At 41.2% G+C, this 20,267-nt stretch overlaps 1 protein-coding gene across 2 annotated transcripts; it reads right to left on the bottom strand.

The window, feature by feature from the left end:
• Positions 1–75: 75 nt before the first annotated feature.
• Positions 76–19,817, bottom strand: ret (ret proto-oncogene receptor tyrosine kinase). 2 transcript variants are annotated; one of them, XM_032509940.1, is made up of 20 exons: positions 19,475–19,817; positions 8,738–8,983; positions 8,197–8,487; positions 7,674–7,912; positions 7,371–7,566; positions 7,085–7,284; positions 6,247–6,529; positions 5,787–5,918; positions 5,340–5,450; positions 5,139–5,252; positions 4,743–4,987; positions 4,498–4,645; positions 4,276–4,383; positions 3,980–4,194; positions 3,551–3,673; positions 3,394–3,464; positions 3,036–3,173; positions 2,781–2,880; positions 1,956–2,103; positions 76–1,060 (listed from the first exon to the last, which is right to left on the bottom strand). In XM_032509940.1, the coding sequence occupies exons 1-20, from the start codon at positions 19,533–19,535 to the stop codon at positions 903–905; spliced, it is 3,327 nt and encodes a 1,108-aa protein (XP_032365831.1). In that variant the 5' UTR covers positions 19,536–19,817; the 3' UTR covers positions 76–902. The 2 variants fall into 2 exon arrangements, with proteins under 2 accessions (XP_032365831.1, XP_032365832.1); XM_032509941.1 differs by having other exon boundaries at positions 76–2,103.
• Positions 19,818–20,267: the final 450 nt, after the last annotated feature.

The raw sequence follows: 20,267 nt of genomic DNA, 5'->3' as shown, positions 1-20,267 counted from the left end.
TTATAAATGAAAATGATAATTTAAATAATCAGTAAACCGAAGCGCACTATCTTTTTTTTAAAGACATAGACATTCTGCACATTTTTAACGTTTATTAATAATTGGAACGGAATCAAATAATAACATAACAAAGATAACACTCATTAGTTTACATAATCATACATTTTCCACAAAGATTGCCATTACAGTGAATCAAAAAGTGAACTGTAGTCTGACACGGGACATGGTCACAATCTACGTTAAGTCTCAAGTCCTTACACTGGAGTAGCACTCACTAGTTGATATCGTTCATGTAAAAAACTGAAACGGGAAAAAAAAGCAAGAAAACTGTTCACTGGTCATGTCTGTGTTACTTTTCTTTGGCAAGAACAGCGTTGAAACATCTTGTGGGAGAATCACAAAAATGGGTCTTTGACATTTTGAGGAGCACAACCCTCTAAAGTAGAAACTTTACATTTTCAGAACAAGTTCAGCATCTCTGCTTTTGTCCACTCAATCCCAGCTGTCTACAGCAGGTGATGGTAAAGACGTCCCCTTTAATTCCTGGGCTGGAACAAGATCTTCACAGTTGCACATTAATAATTAGAGGCTATTGTGGAAGCGGCACAGGCACTTAAAAGACATCGACACTGGCATACAATCTGGTACAATAGTCATGCAGTGATATAACTTGGCCAACATGACCGATGAGGTAATAATTAACATACTGAAGAGCTGAATGAAGCATGGTCAACAATGATCCTGCCGCTCTCACAGCAAAAAGACCCCAGTTTTTAAACGCTGAATACCCGTGCAACAGAAATAAAAGGGAACCAACTTTAGCATCAGATTGTATATGTACAGTCTTATAGAAATATACACATCTACCAATTAGTCATCTTTTCTACAATGTTGGTTTGTCTTTAGCTATCAAGCTTGTCCACAGCTTTTGCGGGTGAAGGCAAAGCCATCCAGTTTGCATAAACACTATCATTGGCATATCTTGTAAAGACTGGATTAGTGGCATCATGTCTGTTGAGCGGTACCGGGCTCTTCTCAGGCCAGTTCGGGTATGACATGCCTAAAAATGAGAACATATCATTTTTCTGCACTCAGTGAAAGATAAACAGCGTGCAGACAGTATGGCTTTCAAATCCAACTCTGTAGTGCCTGTCTCTGATTTGACTCTCAGAGTGGCTTTGTATATGTTATATAAAGTGAAATGTCATATAATTTGTTATTTATTAAGTTGTTTTTGTGTGTGTTAAAGCTATAATGTTACTCATGCCCCTATATGTGACCTATGGCTGCCTTCCCGTAATTGAAATGCACATGGACAACAAGTAACTAGGCTGTGTTCTTTACTTTTAATTAAACAACACCTGAGAGTTACGTTCAAAAGCCTTACTGTTTCTCTGTTCAGCATTGTGAAATTATCATAGATCAATTGCTAATATACATGAGAAAGTCAGCAAATGTAAGACAATCTGGAATTTTTAAAAAACACAGTGAGTGATTGATTGATTCAGCAAGGACCTGTTTCAAATGTTACACACTGTGTCTTCCCAATGCAAACAAATAATGAAATGATGACAATGAAAATGTGATGGAGTGGAAAAAAGTGGACTATCTACAAATGAAATGCAGACAAAGCACGAATATGAGCAGTGCCATTTAAATTAGGATGAAGTGTATATTCAATATTTACAAATGTAGCATTTTTTGGTCAGCATTCATGTACATTAGAAGCAGGTCCTAGTAAAACAACAAAAGTCAAGACACAAGATCTTTTTTTCACTGAGCCTCTCATTTACAATGAAATGGGAGATATGTCAGCGTTGATCAGCAGAAAGGCATGCCTAGATCACAGTCACGCACACTTGACTACGGAAAAAGCCAATCACAACTTGCCAAAAAAGAGAGCTTGTGTTGTGTGTCCTGTTTCTAAAATCTAGTAAATGCATGGGAGATTCTACCATAGAGCTTGTTTTCAATCCATGTGGAGGGGAGGGTTCGAGGGAGAGGGGCGTTATTACAGTCCACTAGTGGTGTGTCCTCTTCAGAGAGGGCGTCGTCGTACAGCAGGGCGTCGGCAGGCGTGGACGCTGCCAGGTCCAGGTAATCCTGACGGGAGCAGATGAAGGTGTGATTAGGCTGATTACTGAGGCGAGGAGTCACAGCACGCTAAAGGCTGAGTGTGCTAATGCTAAAGGTCACACACACACATGCAGGGCTTTGAAGTCTACTGACAAAATAAAAGGGACATGTATTCAAAATACATTCTACTCATTACATCATCAAGTGACATGTCCACTACCTCTTTTGATATCAGGGGAAAAAACTAGCCTGCTGTAGATTTGGATGTCTGCATTCCCTTGTCCTTAAATGCTCTACATTTCAATCACTTCAACAGCAGGAGCCTGACTGGTCTTCTCTGTGATTATGCAGGCCAAGGCCACATTTTAGGATTGCTCTTCAAACACTAATTATGGTAGCTCAAGCATTTGGGAAGAGTGAAAGATCATACAGTGAAGCAGCAGTACACAGCATGTGTGTATATGACTATAAACAGCAACCCAACAACACATGATTTCCATCAAAAATGATATACTCTTTATTTTGGACCAGCGGCAAAATCCAAATGGATTCGAAAGCTAATAACTAACTTCTGACTGCCAAAGTTTTGTCAAAAAATGCGCCAGTAATGTATGGAAAGAAGCTGATTAATAGCTTCCCACCACTTCTTTCCTGTGGAAGAATATGAATAACTTATTATAATGTATTGAATAGGTTCCCCATACCCGACTTTTCACCATCATCTTTTCCAGTTCTTTGCTGATGTCTGAGAATGTCTGCCTCTTGTCCGGTTCTTGTTTCCAGCACCGAAGCATGAGGTTATACCTGCAGAGGAAAAAGGGTTTTACAGTGGTTGAGACTATGTGTTATTTAATCCTTTAAACTCCCCTTCACCACATTAAGACATCATTTCCCATGACTGTCTTAATGTGGTGAAGGAGAGTTATTGAGGTGCTGTAGAGTAGCAGGGTGGCGCTCACATTTCCTCCGAGCAGTTCTCTGGTCTCTCCATCCTGTAGCCCGTCTTCAGCAGGTTAAAGAGGCGTTCAGGAGCGATACCTGGGTATGGATTTCCTCCCAGTGTCACTATCTCCCACAACAGCACACCGAAGGACCAGCTGAAAGAAAACACAGGAGAACATTTCAATGGCTAGAGAATGGAATCATTTGCGTAATTGTTTAAAGGAATAGTTCAACATTTTGGGAAATACCCATATTTGCTTTATTGCCAAGAGTTGGATGAGAAGATTAACACCACATATGTCAATCTTTTCATCCGACTCTGGGTAGATAAAGCGACAACATGACTAACTACTTCCTTTAAATGATTGTACTCACACGTCACTTTGTGTTGTGTAAATGTGATCAAACAAGGACTCTATTGCCATCCATTTAACAGGTATGCGGCCCTGGAAAATAGACAAAGACCTTATTAGTTTGTTGTATTTTTATTTAAAAGATTGTCAACACATTGAAAATGAGCACTTCTCTTTACCTTGCTCCTCTTAACATATGAGTCTTCTTCATACACGTCTCTGGAGAGGCCGAAGTCGGAGATCTTCATCTTTCGTCCTTCGGCCACGAGGACATTTCGTGCTGCAAGGTCCCTGTGAACAAGCTGTCGGACCAAAATGCCTTTCAGCGCTCACACAACCAAACAGCATTTCAACTGCTTACAGTACACACAATTAAAGTGGCTTTAGCTCTCCCACTTTAACTCTAATTTAAGCCACACATTCATTTTTTAATTTTTAACAGACACTCAAACTCCTTTTAATGCTTGAACTTAATCGTCAAACCCTTTCAGCAGTTTCTTTCAAGTGATTTTAACTTCCCTTCAGTATTTACACTTAAATTGACCTTTCAACCTTCTTCGGCCCTTGTACTCTAACTAAAACTGGTGGTTTTCCAGTTTGTCATATACCTTCATTTCAGCCAGGTATTGCATGCCTCTGGAGATCTGCCATGCAAAAGAGATCAGGTCACCCATGGTCAGCGCCCTGTCGTCTGGGTTCTCCAGGTAGCTGGAGTTTCTGTTGCTGTCCCTGCTCATGTAGCTGGGGCCAACTTTCCGACTCTCGCGAAGGAAGTTGCGGAGCGAACCATACTTGGCATACTCCACGATCAGATACAGTGGACCTATTCAGAGGAAAGCAGCACTTAAGAGTCCATGTGCAACACACATGCCCTGAGAGAGGAGAGCAGGAGACGAGGTCTTACCGTCCTGGCTGCACGCTCCATACATCTTTATGACATGCGGATGGTTGACTTGCTTCAGTAAAGTGAATTCTGACAGCAGGTCACGCAGCTCACTATGGGAGGCGTTTTCTGTCAGGGAGGAAAAGAAGGGATTGTAATGATCAAACCATTCATCTCTTCAGACATTCACTTCTCATATATCACCATTAATTCCTTGTCTGGTCTCTAGCTGGCTTGTCTTACCTTTAAGCATTTTCACAGCCACAGTGGTGTAACCAGCTTTTCCTTTCAGCCGGAATGCTGTTGCCTTGACAACTTTCCCAAACTCTCCCTCTCCCAAAGTCTTGCCGAGTACAAGGTTTTTACGAGGAAACTCCCACTTAGGATCCTCCTGTTGATAAAAACACATGAATACTTAGAAAATTCTTAACCGGTTCGACGTAGTTTACGAAAGACATGTATGTCATAGGCAGAAAGACGCAGCTTACAGGTATTTTAAAGGTCTCGGTCTCGATGGATTCCTGCGAGCCGCGGCGTAAGTTGTTAGCAGGGAAGCTAATGGGGTAAGCCTGAGCCGGCCGGCGGAAGGTCATCTCAGCAGAGGCGATTGGGGGTTTAGGCGAGTTCTTGTGGTACCGGTGGATGAAGAAGGAGGACAGGAGGATGGAGACGATGAAGGAGAGGAGCAGAGCCGTGGCAATGATGGTCTTGCACATGTCGTCACATATCGCCTCTGTTGGAGAGTACGTGATTCTGTCATTTGTCAAGAAAGTACATGCAGCAATCCATTCCTTGTTCATTTTTTAGATGAAGTGAATAAGGACCTCTCGGAGACAGTATTTCACTTTAATATTGACAGTTTTGTGTGATTTATGACAACTCACCCTCAATATCTTCCTTCTCACAGAAGCATCTCTCAGAGTAGCAGTAGCAGGTTCCATAGCCAGCCTGGATCCCGTTCCTCAAGCCTCGTTCATGACCTCCCGTAACAGTTTCCTCTGCACAGGCAAATAAACAGTCAGAATGCTCTTATTTACAGATTCCGAATTGCTTTATATCTTTAAATGTGTGCCTGCGTGTCTTACTTGTACAGTCTTGTGGACATATTGATGTATCTTTGCTTTCAACTGCATCGCAAAAGCTATCTGGACATGTCCGCAGGTCAGGGGAGCAGGTTGAGTAATTTTCAGATATTCCTGGAACGTAAACACAAAAGATAAGAAGAAACTTAAGAGGAAAAAATGTGGCTAGCACGGCTTGATGTTAGAGTGAATTTTAGTCTTTCAAAAAAAGGTAGCAGCTGAAAGAACACTGTGGTGGCCCTCTTTAGCCATCATACAGTGTTTATCAAAATTAAGACCACATTTTCCATGATTCTCACAGGACAGGATGTTACTGGAAACGATACACAGGCTGGTTCCATTACCACCACTGAGGAAAACATGTTCTCAGTGAAGACCATCACATTTGGTTCTCAGGTCTGGACTATATGGACATGATTCAATGATGTTAAATGTTTATTATAAGTGTACCTTTCTCAGAGCCTTGCCTCCACTGGCATCTCCCTGTTGTGGCTCCGAGGCCTCGGACAGACTCACAGTCTCCTCGTCGTCTGTTTTCTGCACAGGACAGGAACTGCTGGCTCTCCTGACTGGCCTTGTTTGCTATGTACAAGTGCCAAAAAACACACACAATAAAATATCTTTAAAAGACATGTGGGAGAAGGGAAAACTGTCGACAAGAGTCTGCACATGTGTGCCTGCGGTGGTGTTGAATTAGTTAGTGAACACAAAACCTGTGTCCTAAACAGCAGCAAGTCATCACTGTATCTAGGGAAAATCGAGCTAATGACAATCTTCTTCCAAACATGAGCATGTAGTGTGCACCGTAGATTAAAAATAAGCACAGACTACAATTAGGATGTGAAGATTAAACCCTTTCTTTTTAAAACCTCATGATATGTAAAGTGGACCCTGACTGTTCCAGTCTCACCTTCCCCATCTAGTATGATGTGGAGCTGTGTGCTGGCCTCCAGCTGTGAGTTCTCCTCCTGGGCAACAACAAGGTACTGCAGGTCCTGGCACTCGGGCCTGCGCAGCGCCTCCGAGTCGTTCACAAAGAGCAGTCCCCACATCTCGTCCGGGGCCTGGGTGATGCCTACGGCTGCATAGCACGACTGCACATCAGCAGACACGTTCTTATCTGGCACGTCGAGCCGGTATGTGACCCTGAAGCCATCGAACTGCTGGCAGTTTTCCACACAGACTCTGCCCACCTGAGGTGAATGGGACAAAAGATTTAAAAGACAGTAAGTAATTTATGTAGAAGGTTGGTATAAATTATGTAAACACATTTATGGGTCGCTTTATTACAGACATACTGATAATTCTCTTTTTTTTATTGAGCCAGCAGGTGGCAGCCCTCTCAGTGTGTTTAACACTTAAAGTGGCTATGATGTCTTTATGGTGAATAGAATTAACATTGTATAATATTTCAGATTAAATGTTATTGGGGGAATTAAAGCATTTTGCACTTCTGGCCACTTCAGTGACATCAAGACAGGTTCTGGGCTGTAGCTTATTTCTGTACTCTACAGAAATTATTAACATGCTTGGAGGTTTTTACCCTCGGGTCACTTCCCAGCACAATTTTATTTAGCATCTGTCAGCACTAAGGCTTTGTTTGAGCTTCTCAGGTGACATCTTTCTCATCTTCAAACATGTTGATGGGATGCCTACAGCTGGGAGTTACTAACAACTTAAAAACATATCGACCTGTGACAGCAAAAAACAAAGAGTCATCGATTTGTATAGTGGGCAATCATGAGTACCTGAGCGTAAACAGAAGCTCTGCGTGTCAATGTGTACATATGCGTGATGTTGGCGAAGCGGATGTGGACGGGTAAGATTGTGACGTTGAAGTGCAGCAACACTGTTCCCTCTAGACCGGGGTAGGTGGTGTCATTGACCAGGTAGTCCAGCTGCAGAGTGCGATTCTCAGTCACATACAGGTTCTTCTTCAGGACGAGCTCTTAAATCAAGGGGGAAATGTAGATTCAAAATGACGTGTGATGTTCATTAAAGCAGATGATTTGTACTAGCCCCCAGGTTACTTACGGTAGTCGTGGACGGTCTCTCGGATTCCTCCAAGAGCAGCTTTCTTTTCACTGAAGGTGCCTTTTATGTCAAATGTTTCCTTTATCCATGGGTCATTACTGAGCAAGGTCCCCACGTACTTATTGTGACTCTGGTCTATGGGGTAGATGGGGGTTAAATCCCTGTCAAAGACGAACAAAGCCCCAAACGAGCCACCCTGGGGGGGAAAAAAAGGAGACATTTGTAAATAAGATCAAATCGTCCAACGCTGTCTATAAAACCATATCAAAACTGATCACATCTGTGTCTCATCAGTCTTCTCACCTTTGTCCTATTGAAGCTGATGATAATATCTGCTGTGTCTGTTCCATTCACGTAGGGCGCGTTATCGTCCTCATCGTTGACATAAACATCCAGTGAAGTTTCCACCTTGGTGATCAGGGATTCTGTTCGGACTGTGCAAACCAGCAGGAGTCGGTAGCATTCGCTCTCCTCGCGGTCCAACGGAGCCGTCACCACCAGCTCTGTGGTGTTTCCATTTACAGCAAATGGTGCTGGGGTATCTGCAGGCAAGATTTGCAACCAAAAGCAGGTGTGTATGTGTCCCAGATGGTATAGGCGAGATTTAAAGCAAGACTTTTCATTTTTGTCAAACAGTTCCCGCTGTGGCTTCAGGTAACAGTAATGGAATGATAACATTTAGCTATGGGCTATGGACAGAACCCCCTGTATTTAATTAAGCAATGGTGCCTTTTATTACTTATGATTTTAACTTTTCATTTGTAAGAGGAATGATGTGTCATTTCCTCTTGCAAATGTTACCAAGTCTCTCTTTAATGTGGCTAACCTGATTGCACATTGTAAGAGATGGTGTAGTTGGGGCAGACGTTGAGTCTGGTGAGACGTCGGAGCTGCCGTAGGGCCCCTGGGAACCTGTTCTCCATGATGTGGGGGTTGGAGGTGTCTCTGTGCGGGAAGCATAGTTCCTTCATGTCCGTCTGAGCACACTGAGGCATCGTGGCGTTGACAAAGTCCAGTGTGAGCCGAGGGTAGTTTCTGACGCACTGGGACTTCTTGGTGAAGTTGGGTAACACGATGGCATGCAGGAACAACTTCTTCACCGACCACGAGTGTTGATCTGATTAGACGCACAACCAAAACAAAAACAAGCAGCGTTTTAATCTCAGTGCTCTTTTTGATGACTAAGCCTTTTTTTTGCCTCTATGCAATTACATTATCATCTTGAAGGTAGAGACCTGCACACACAGCCAAAGCCGTATTAGTATGCAAAGAGCATAAATGTCAAGAGCCTAATTTACTCTCATATATCTCACCTGGCACTGAGAAGAGAATATACACTAACATTAAAAGGCTTGCATGCAACTCACACAGCAAGGCGAAGTCACTCTCCTCCAGGGTTTTGTTCAGAGACAGTATTCCTGTATTGACGTCCATGTTGAACCAGGAGCTGTAGGCTGGGCGTCTGATAGAGCTTGTCCAGCACAGGTAGAAATGCGGCCGCTCAGAGTCGCTGTCCAGCATGGCGTGGACCTGGAGGACCGGCGTCCCTGCCTGCTGCCCTACATACACCGTCTCAATGTACTCATTCTGAGGGAAGTACAGTCCTGTTGCTCCTGCAAAAAGAAAACATAAGCAGATGTTAAAAAACAGGCAGCAATAAATCACAAGGGGATTTGGGCGCCCAGATATAGATATATACAGAAGTTTTCTCCTCAACGCAGCGGGCCAGGTGTGCAGGCCCTTTGTTCCATGTCATTCCCCTTCTCTCTCCCCTTTCGTGTCTTCATCTGTCCTGTCAAAAATAAAGGCCAAAATGCCCCAAAAATAATCTAAAAAACATAAAACTAAAAAAATCACAGGGGGATTATATTCCCTTCAGGGAAAGCACTGTAATAACTGAAAATTAGGCCTGACAGTACTGCTGAGACCTCTTATTACAGAGCAGATATCAGACATCTCTTTCTGGATATTTAACTGTAGGAACAATACCCACTGACAATGCTTTCTTGGCCAATGAATGGAAATGAACACATACATTGACTATGACAGGTTCAGTTTTTTTTCCTCCACTCTTATGTCTTTCATCTCTCCCGTTAGCGGAAATTGAAAGGAGGGCTCAAATGACACTTATGCAGCTCTTTTAATAAATTCCTCCTACGGTCAATAACATGTGGTTTCCGATTCTCCTTCTGTTCACCTTGAGATGTTTAATTACAAGGGATAACGCGATATGGAGGAGAAATGAATCATTACCTGCCAGAGGGGAGTGTGGGGTGTGTGCATGTGTGTGGAGGAAATCCATAAAGAGCTAAAGCAGGCTGTGTGTTTTACAGGAACATGGACATGTGAGTGTTCCTTCTGTAATTATATCCCTGTTGTGTTCCTATTTGACAACGGTAGGCGACCATTTAGGGAACGCACTAATGTCATTAGCAGACAGCGAAACTGGATTTTCTATTTCTGTTGGCGCAGTTCAGGCCTCGGCTCTGGTTTCAGACATTGATTTAATTTTGCGGGGGTTGGATGACAGGAGGCCGAGCTGATGGATAAAATGTGGCCGTCCTTCCTGAAGGATGGAGATACACTCATTCACTTATTAAAAGTGTTCCTGAGACCAATACAAAAGAGCAGGCCACTTGTTTTTTAATCCTACTGGGATGATGGATTTAAAAAAACTCTTGAGGGCTTATTTAGCATATCATTCTTATATATATATATATATATATATATATATATATATATATATATATATATATATGTATATATCCGATAGATGCCACTAAAATGTTGCTGCTATCAAAAAAAGAATCCCAACTGCTCGCTACACATTTATTTTCATATGGATTTGTTATTTTTGTGTGTGAAAGACTTAACTACAATGACAAAACGGAACATCATTACATATTTTAAACACTATACTCAAAAACACAATTTAGAAGCAAAAATGATTGGCAAGGCTTAACAAAAAACATGAAAACATTGATACAACAAAATGTAATAATAAGAAAGATCATTTACATTCTTTCATAAACAGCAGGCACTGGAATAGGTCATTCATCCATTTTATGCCTCATTAACTATTATTTCTGAGGGATACTATTTTGGACTCATCAGCAAAGTATGTGGTGTTTACCCACAAGAAAAAGGTTAATTCAAATGTTTGCTTCCTGAGTTGCATATAACAGGATATCATTTACAGTAAATTTGGAGTGTTATCAAGCGGTAGATTTCAAACCAGACCAAATGATCATAAACAGATGATCTAAAGTTCCTTCTTAAGTGAAACATTTATTCAGTGACGCACGTTCAATATTACTGATACATCTTTGCCTGATGAATGGCCAATTTGGGCTCAAAACATCATACTTTTTCTAACATAATAAAATAGCACAGTGTTGCAAAACCTTGGGAGGCAGAAACAAAATGGTTCAACATGGATGGATAAACCCAAGATAGCACACTGTAAATAAATACAAATGTAAATGTAACTCTCAGCAGCTTATGCACTCTGAATTTTCTGCAGGTAACTTCTGTTATAATATATAAGAGTTCCAAAAGCAAAATAACAGTTTTAGGATGGTTTTATGTAAGAAACTGTAGAAAGAAAAAAAGATCATGCAATCTGCTCTGTACTTCAAATGGCCTATAGAGGGAGCCATTAACTCACTGACACAGGCCCTACGAGAACTGCAGCTTAATTAGAATCAAAATACATTATTAGACTAATGCTTGTATTAATTTGCTAATCTGCTAGGATCTTGGATTCATTTGTATCTTTAACACTAACTAGGAAAATACTTCCTACAGCCCTTATATAAATACAGACAATTAATTGAATTACCAATATCTTACACATGACACTGTCATGAATCAAGCAGAGCAGATGACAACAGTTCTACAAATACAACTAGAGGGTCCAACGTGTTAACCAGTGGGAGCTGAACGCATGTATGAATGCTGGCCTTGGCTCAAAGCCATGGTGCCTGGACCCCATGCAACACAATTTGCTTATATCATTCAAAATTCAATTTCTTTCCAGGACTGAAGCCAACAGAAAGCCAGCAGTTTATATCAAAACTAATTAATTGAATGGATCAAGCAGGCCTCGCTTAGCAAATGGCATCTTTGGTCTGTGAAGCCGAAAGCATGACTCATTACCTCCCCTAAATGATGCACAAGAATGACGGATATACAGATAGTTATGACATTTCACCTCTGGTCACTATGACTTTCAAAATAAAAGATACAATGCAGGTTTTATTTTAATTCTCATTGACAACTCTTATTTCCATATTTGGACATATACAGGGACAATAAGCTGTTTTTTGAACAGCCTTGACCTCCCATAATTCAAAGTGGGTAAACATTAGCATCATAAGCAGACCTTTTACAACCTTCAAACACCTATAAAACTGACGCTAAGCTGCCATATACAGTGTCATTTCTTCAAAAGCCGGAGTAAGTAATTTTGCAAACAAAGCCAGTGTTTGAACAGGAGGACTCTTGTAGCAATCCGTGTTTACAATAGATATCAAGTACTGCTGAGTGGATCCTGAAATAGAATCCGGACGTCGTTTGTTTGGTGAAAAACAACAACAATAGAAAAGCTTTTCACTCGTCTATGCACGTATGCCTTTGATGATGGCCGTTTCCTTAAGTTGATTAGGACCTGTGTCACTTCTGTCTCACATTTTAACTGTGGAAGGACAAAAAGGACACAAGCTCATCACAAAATCTGAAACCATGTGCTCAGTCAGCCACGGACCACAGCGCGTCTAGGACTGGTCAGAGCGGACTGGGTGGGACGCCCTCTCCGTCGTCCCAGACAAAGACAGGAACTCAATTAGCTCAATGCGTGCTTCGGCTGATAGATTTACCAGCTATGAGCTCATGTGGTAGAGTAACCCACAAGCTGCCTCTTCCTCAGTGAATGTCCCCACCTAGACGTCCTCACTGAGCATCTTTGTCATCAGCATTGCAGATCTGGAAAACGGTATGAATCTGCACAATTAATTAATATTTTATTGAAATTGCAATATGGACTAGTGCAATATCCAATATTTGTGAAAGGCAAACAATGTGTTAAACCACTCTGAATTAAATATTGTGGTCCTGCAGAGACGTCCCATCCTAAAGACTAAAGAAAGAAATCTTTGTTTGGTATAGATTCTCGCAAAAAATCCCACAATAATCATTTACTATTTTTCATTGAGAATAATTACACAAAAAAAGATAATTCCCTCCAATATCGTAAATCATATTGCAATCGAAACATCAGTCAGAATAATTGCAGTTAGATGTTTTCCTCGTGCAGCCCTAATTTATTCCCTCACTACTGTTGTCCGTAGACTGGAGCTCCTGCGGTGAGAGCTCAGCCTGGTGCCCTTTCTCTTCCCAATGTCAACGAGCGTTGCATCTGTCCCTGCTAACGACCCATTGGAAAGGCCGTGTATCTAGCAGCAGACCAATCAATAACTGTACTAATCAACAGTGATGCTGATTGTTTTCCACTGATGAGACAGACGGGGAGAAACGCTGATGGCTACATGTGTGCAATCATCTCCTCGGCACATAATATGGACCCACTTGTTTAGCTGCATGGCCACAGGAATATTACATCTGCTGCACGGGTTTCATTTCACAGCCTCAATAAAGTCCATCAATATCCACAATTTCAAATAATCCATCACCTGTTACAAAGTAGCTTTAGCATTCAGCATTAAGGAGCATTCACCCAGTTGTATTACGGTGACATAAATCCAACAAATATCACAATCACTCTGATGACTATCACTGTTTCCAAAGATGTAACAGTTCCCTTAAAAAATTGAAAGCTTAAAAGCTGTGCATTGAGCTATAATTCCACTTATGACACTATTATTCATCATAATGTTTGGAAATATCTAGTTTCCTGTGTCACTATGCTACACGTGGTTGCTTCGTCACATCACTCTGGATCCAGAAACTGGATTTAATATAGTCCTGATTGTGATGCTTTTGATCTCATAAACAATAAGGCGTAATAAGGAAAGAAAGTAATTTCCTGTTATGATGACACATTCATCAAACTTTTCATCAGAGATATTTGATCCCAATTTGGAGGATGTAGTCGGGCTTCAGGTAGATTACTCAGTTTACCGTGATGCATACCGTAACATAATAATCAATTAGCCTACACCATAATGTAATCCAATTAGCCCTCAGAGAATACAAGAGCCGAGATCCAATGAACCATGTTCATCAGTCATCAAGAAATCTAATAGAGCATCTCCTCAGGGGTTAGCTGCAAGTACAAATTCAGTTTTAGAATTCCTGTGGGAGTGACAGTGGCATCAAATATTGAACACGTGGCACATCATAGAGCTCCAGACTGAGTTTTACACAGTAGTCATTAGACTGTTTTGATAAAAGATCTATATCCTCATCACAACGGTCAGATTCACTGACGTGTGCACAAAAGTAGGCAGACATAGCTGCCTGTAGCAAAATACAGTAAAGTCATTTTTATCTGCATAAATAGTTAATTGGTGCAGGTTTGAAGAAGGTTTCAGCTTACTAAATTGCTTTTCTTTAATCTTTCTATTTGCTGCTACTGAATGCATCTAGATAAAGAGAATCTGTCCAACCATTGCCAAGAGAAACAGACTTCACAACTGGAACAGAGGAAGAAAGAGTCTACAGTCATGCTAGCCGCTCTGTGAGGCTGTCCTCATGCACAGTTGTGCTTTGTGCGAAATGCTAACATAAGTAACAAGATGCTCGCATGCTCATGAGGACAATGCTCACCCTGCGATATTATTAAGCAGGTTTCATGTTTGCCATGTTCACCATCATAGCTTAGAGTGTTTGCTAATTAGCACTAAACAAAAAGTGCAGCTGTCATGGTACTGCCATTAGTTTTGCAGGTATTTGGTTACACAGTTTGATTGATTGATTGATCAATTGACTGATTCTGTGGATTATGAATGTCACTAGAATGTTTCATGTCAATCCACACAATAGTTGTTGACAGACACATCAATAGAGCAATGTTCCCTCAACCCTAACCCAACCCTTAAACAAGACGATCAGTATTACTGCAGCAATGAATACAAGGGGACATATCCAAAACGTAAAATACAACCCAGGGTGGGGGGTATGTGGGTATCCTTGAGGCACATAGGTAAAGGAAAGGAAAATTGGGCCTACTTTTGATGGGGGGATAATTTAATAGAAAAGAGAGAACAGTATCATGCAGTCCTTCAACTAAAAAAAACACTGCCGACATGACTATTACTTTTAGCGTCTGACTGCTTGTTACATTGTGTGTCACCACATCAGGTTCACAGTGAATCTGATGGATTACAGTATGGAAACAAAGGGAGGGACACTGCTTTATGGTGGAGAACGGAGGGCGCTTATCTTCCAGCACAAATGGAAGTAAAGCTCTCAGAATTTATGGCACTGGCAGGTGGTGGAAGGAGTGAAAGGGCGGTGGAAAAATAATTTCCAACATGTTTAACTACTTCAGTAAAGTGAAGGAGCACACAAATGGACACAGGGTGATGCCAGGGTGCAGCTGGAGGAGGAGTTGCATGCAGGAACATTCTCATTTTGAATAGCCTGGATAAACCGAAGTACATTTCCAGGATAAAGCTTCTCCCCACGCTTTCCACTCTCTGTGGGTTTTTGCTTACAAAATCCCTTCACAATAGAAACCAACAACAAACTTTGAGCTAGCAAGCTACACACTAAAAATGGCGAGTTTTGAAGTAAACAGGCCTGCTTGGTTCTTTCAGAGAATGATAGTAAAGGCATTTATTATCTAATCGGCACGTTTTGGGACCGATTGGTGGGGATTGCTATAGAAAAAGTACAAAAAGGCAACGCACTGGTAAGAGAAAATTACGTTTAACCTTGTCTCCAGCTTTAAATAGCCATGTTACTCCATTGTGTGAACAGTTAACTTTGTTGAATATTGTATGTGGCGTGTTTCCCTATGTGGATTTTTGCCCTTTCACACTACTCTATACTACTACTACTACTACATTACTACTATAGCATAAATTCACACACCATTGCAAGGTAATGTAAGTCAACGGAGGCCAAATAGCGTCGATACACAAACTAAAACATGAGTGTGCGTCTTGATAACACGCCAATAACAGCATACAAATTGGCATGTCATACATACACCATTTCATGAGAGCAGTCTGCCCTGAGACTATTTTGCAGAGCCACCGTTACTGCGTCTGGAGCTTAGCACTGCCCACAAGGATTGTGCTTGGTTTAAAGAAATGCAAACAACTCCAAACATGTAGCCAGACTTTACTCCACAGCGCTGTGGAGATAGGTCTGGCAATGCAAGACTGCATTTTGACAAGAAACAAGTTCCACACCTTTAAAGCAGCAACAACAAAAAAAGAACATTTACACAAATCAAATGGGCTGAGCTCGCTCTTTTGTTCCTTCATTGTTGTAAATGATGGGTCCAACACAGCGTGCGCCGCTAGGCAACTGTAAAATAACTTGTCAAGGCCCATGTGAAACGAGAGGACTAAATGCCCCGAGGGCGGAATTTCAATCAATGTCTCCTTGTCCTTTCACCACAGCAAATTAGATTCTATCCATGCATGAGAGGGAAGTGTGACCCTGATCTGACTAGAGGATCAGGCAGAGAGCTTTGACAGGTAGGAGCAGCATCCGTGCAGCAGCAGCAACAGTCCAGAGTTAGAGGTTGGGACTATGACTCTCAGCAATAGAAGTAACAATAAAGTGCGATGGTGTCCCTCCATCAGGCATATTTAAAAAAATAAAAAAATCAATAAATGAACATTGCCAAAAACATAATGGGATGATGCATTTTGCCAACATTTTGGTCATTAAAAATTGAATGCATTGGCAAAAGGAAGAGCTATTACTGAAATTCAAAATGCCAAACTTTGAAAGGCTGAAGTTGCTGCGTCACTGGAGGGATTATGCAAACGTTATTATTTGTTACTAATCTTTTTTGATTTGCCTCTAAAAAATATGAATCACTTTTTTTGGGGAAGCAGATTTTCATAGCATTCGTAGTTCATTGTCCTTTCAGGAAGGCGAGATGGGTGGAGGGAAGCTAAGGCCCGTTGTTGTATACCACCATTTTTACAAAAATCAATAAACTAAAGACCAAAAAATATAATACCTGTGCCAGTACCATAGACAAGTACGCAAATGATTTACACTGTTTACGCAATTCAATATCAAAGATCAACTCTGCAGCAAACAACTTGTATCATGATGTTTTCCAATTATCCTAAAAGAGACATACAGTAGTGACAGAAAAAATAGAAAATTGGCTAGATTTATAATGCAACCATAGGCAGCCCAAGACAGAAGCTTTACTAAATCATATAATGTAATGTAATAAGGAGCTTAATCAAATAGCAGCATGTATCAAATGAGATTTATTGGTCTGGTCCTTCTCAAAAGAAAATGGTGCTGATGAAAATGATCATTCTAAATGCAAGGAGAAGGAGGAACAGCTAAAGAGGCTGAAAAACATCCTGGATGGTGGGGTCATCACTGGAGATCAACGCTTGGTTAAGGTTTCAAAGGTCAAAGGGCAAAGCAGGACCACAGCTACAGTAGCAAGGTCACGGTGGAAGATAAACCAATCAATGCTTTTATGTCTGTGGTTCTTCTTGGAGAAGTGATGGATTACACAGATGTCTGTGCTAAGAGGATTTGGTTAATTTCAATAAAGGCTTTAATCAAGGTTAGGTACTATTGAGTCTTTTGAGTATTTTTTTTTTTTACCCTTGCAAAGTAACCAGGGTATCATTTCTTTAAACTAGTCTAAATCATGTGATCTCATTAGCCCGCCTCCAGTTAAAAAAAAAAATCAAAGTAATTTCCAAGAATGCACACCAAGCTTCCTTATGCTTCTTCATAACATCAAAAGTTCAAATCGAAGCCATGACTGACCAGATTTCAGTGCCTTGGATCTTCTCAAGCACGATTGCAAGAAAACATTTTTACATCCAAACTGGAACCAACTCCTCGATACCTAACTACAAAAGTAAAGCAATAGTGTGTGCCAGCCTTTAATCCACTCTAATTTCTCCTTATAATGCTTTACTCCTTCTACTTAATGCTACTCGGAAGTCTCTGGCGAGGCAGCCACATTAAAAATGCTGATTACTCTAATTGTGAGTGAGTGAAACTAATTGGGTTACCTGTAACCTGGAAAAGTGATGATGGGAATTACCAAACACTAACTATCATGTTTTCTACCACCTTCTAACAAATTAAATGTATGGTGAAGAAAATTCACATAAGAGGTTATGTGATACAAAAAGATGAGGACTGACACATTTCTAACACTGAGTTGGTGATGTAATAACTTATAAAGAAGTGTAGAGGAGAGTATGGTTATATTGTTAATGATGTCAACAATCAGAACATCCTCCAAAAGTTCAAAATCATCAGTTATATAGCAAAAATCAATCTGTGTCGTTTTGAGAGCAGTTAATGTCCCAAGAGCAATCTGAACGGTGTGTGCACTTATATAACAGGAGATATTTTCCTAAAGAAAACAAACAGCCAGTGTTTGCCTAGAGATAGGAGCAGCTGCTGCACACCTGCCTGCAGCTCGCTTCTTCTCCTCCCTGAACGAGTGCAGTCTTTTGTGGAAACAAACAGGCAGGTGAGGAGCGCCGCGCTTACACGGGGTGTAGATTTCAGCACCCATTTAATTACCATCACGTCCTTGGCATATGAAATCGAACTGGACCAACTGTGTTCATCTATAAATATCAGGCCTGCTTCAGTGACAATACATGCAGAACAAAGTAGAGCTGATATGTAAATGGAGGCAGTGGGTGATAGGAGCATCATATCTACTTTAAGTGTAAGGGGAGAATACATCTCTCAGCCCCTGAGCTACACTGTCTGTCACAATGAAAAATAAGCAGAGAGCATTACACATACTGTATACTGTACGTGTACTGAGGCACCTTAAAAATTTCATTAATCATTTTAACAACACTGCAGGAAAGTGCTCCCTTGGGCGATTACGTAGACCACTAGTTTAATAGTACTGTAAACTTGCTCACTTTCTCAGGCATGAAATGGCACTGAACCATTCGCATGGAAATTACCACCCTTTCCACATCTCAACTCCACTGTGATGATAATTGTACTGTTACACTCTACATCCCTGATGAAAAGCACTGATAGTAACCTCTGTTACGTCCAAAAACAAATTCAGGAATCCCACACTATGACCTATATTTGTCCAAGCATCACATTTGACATACTTGCCACACACTGAAATTTCCACACTCCTGAGCTATGAGAGGCACTTTAAATATAGACAACATGAGAGGACAGTGTTGGTACAGTTGGGCCGTGGGATTGTGAATGGGATTATAATATTATGATATATGGCTGTATTCATTTGGCTCTATGTTCCAATATGCCATACCATGCATAACAAAAAGCGTACAATGCAAGTATCACTTTCTGCAGCATGAAACATTGTCGGCATAGTGTTTGTGCCACATCAGATACTTCTTCAAAAAGCCTTAAAAACTCGCTCAGCTTCCAAAATGTTGCAACTTAGCACAGCAATTTAGCTTTAAACATGAGCAGCCAATTGTGTGTTAGCCAGTTGCCATCTAGACTTCAGGTCCACTGGCTCTGTTTGTACTGTAGCAGCTCAAAAATCCTCTCCTCTGTGTATTATCTTCTGATCTTTTAGGTTTGCAAGGAATTGTACAATTTGTGGATCTAAAATGCATCCCAAATCAAACATATTTTACTTCATATTGTGCTCAAACCACCATCTGACTGGCAGGAGAGCCAGAGATGAAGATGCTTTAAACAAAAACTGATGCTGTAAGATAAGCAGATAACGCCTGAAACAGGGCAGAGGACAAGAAAACACACTTTCAAATGTTCTTCTCTGGATTAACATTTGGACTAGGCTAGACTATTTAAAAAAATATATATTATTAAATTATTACTATTGTTATTTGTTTCTTATCTTTTTCCAAGTGAGCCACTTGGAAACGTTAGTTCAACAGTGAAACTGTTTCCAAGCCTAGCATGAGTCTAACAACTAAAGTGATGATGAAGCTTACCTTCTAACAGCAGCAGCAGCACGGCGATGTTTCCCCGACAGAAACCACAACTTGACCCCATATTCGCGAACCATAAGTGAAAGTTTCTGAATGAAAATGAGAATCAAAAAAAGTTCCTTTGAGCGACGAATTTAAAAAAGAAGAAGAAGAAGAAGAAGAAGAAGAAGAAGAAGAAAAAGCAAAGCGATAAAAGAAAACAAGGCGTTGTGTAAACCAGTGTGTCCTGTGTGCGCGCGGCTCCGGTCTGGGAGATGAAATCCTCAGTGTCCCATAGACGGGCTGCTATGTGCGGCCGGCTCCAGTGGCTGCTGCTGCTGGGCTGACTGGCTGGCTGACTGGCTGGCTGGCTGGCTGACTGGCTGACTGGCTGGCTGGCTGGCTGGCTGGCTGGCTGGCTGGCTGGCTGCTGACTGGGGGAGGAGGCTCACTGATTCACTGTCCCGCTGCTTCCGCAGCAGCACAGCATCTACAGGAAATTTAAGAGAATAATTTAACAGCAGGTCAGCCACCTCATTAACACTCTGCAGAGGAAAACAATTATCCACAATTATCAAATCATGTGCAATGGTGTATTAGAAAGGTACAGGCACTGCTTTTTAAAAAGGGTATCTGGTGTGTTTATTTTAATCACTACTGCATTACAACACTCTTCTAATCATCAATGGATGACTTGTATTTTGAAATAATCCTTATTTCACATCTAGCACCGATGACATTAAGATATTTCCTTCAGTGGATTCAGACAGCATCATCAGAGAACAGGGTTTCAGTCAGGGGTCCGGCATCCTGACTA

This window comes from Etheostoma spectabile, unplaced genomic scaffold, assembly GCF_008692095.1.
Source record: "Etheostoma spectabile isolate EspeVRDwgs_2016 unplaced genomic scaffold, UIUC_Espe_1.0 scaffold00019044, whole genome shotgun sequence".
NCBI classification, from domain to species: domain Eukaryota; kingdom Metazoa; phylum Chordata; class Actinopteri; order Perciformes; family Percidae; genus Etheostoma; species Etheostoma spectabile.
Note: the sequence above shows the minus strand (reverse complement) of the source record. Positions and strands in the feature narration are given on the sequence as shown.

Coding starts and splice junctions, on each gene's coding strand:
- ret (XM_032509940.1), bottom strand. CDS start 19,535: ATGGGGTCAAGTTGTGGTTTCTGTCGGGGAAACATCGCCGTGCTGCTG. Junction 3,674..3,979: donor AATACCTGGCTGAAATGAAG/GTATATGACAAA, acceptor TTGGTCCGACAG/CTTGTTCACAGGGACCTTGC. Junction 2,104..2,780: donor AGATGATGGTGAAAAGTCGG/GTATGGGGAACC, acceptor TGCTCCCGTCAG/GATTACCTGGACCTGGCAGC.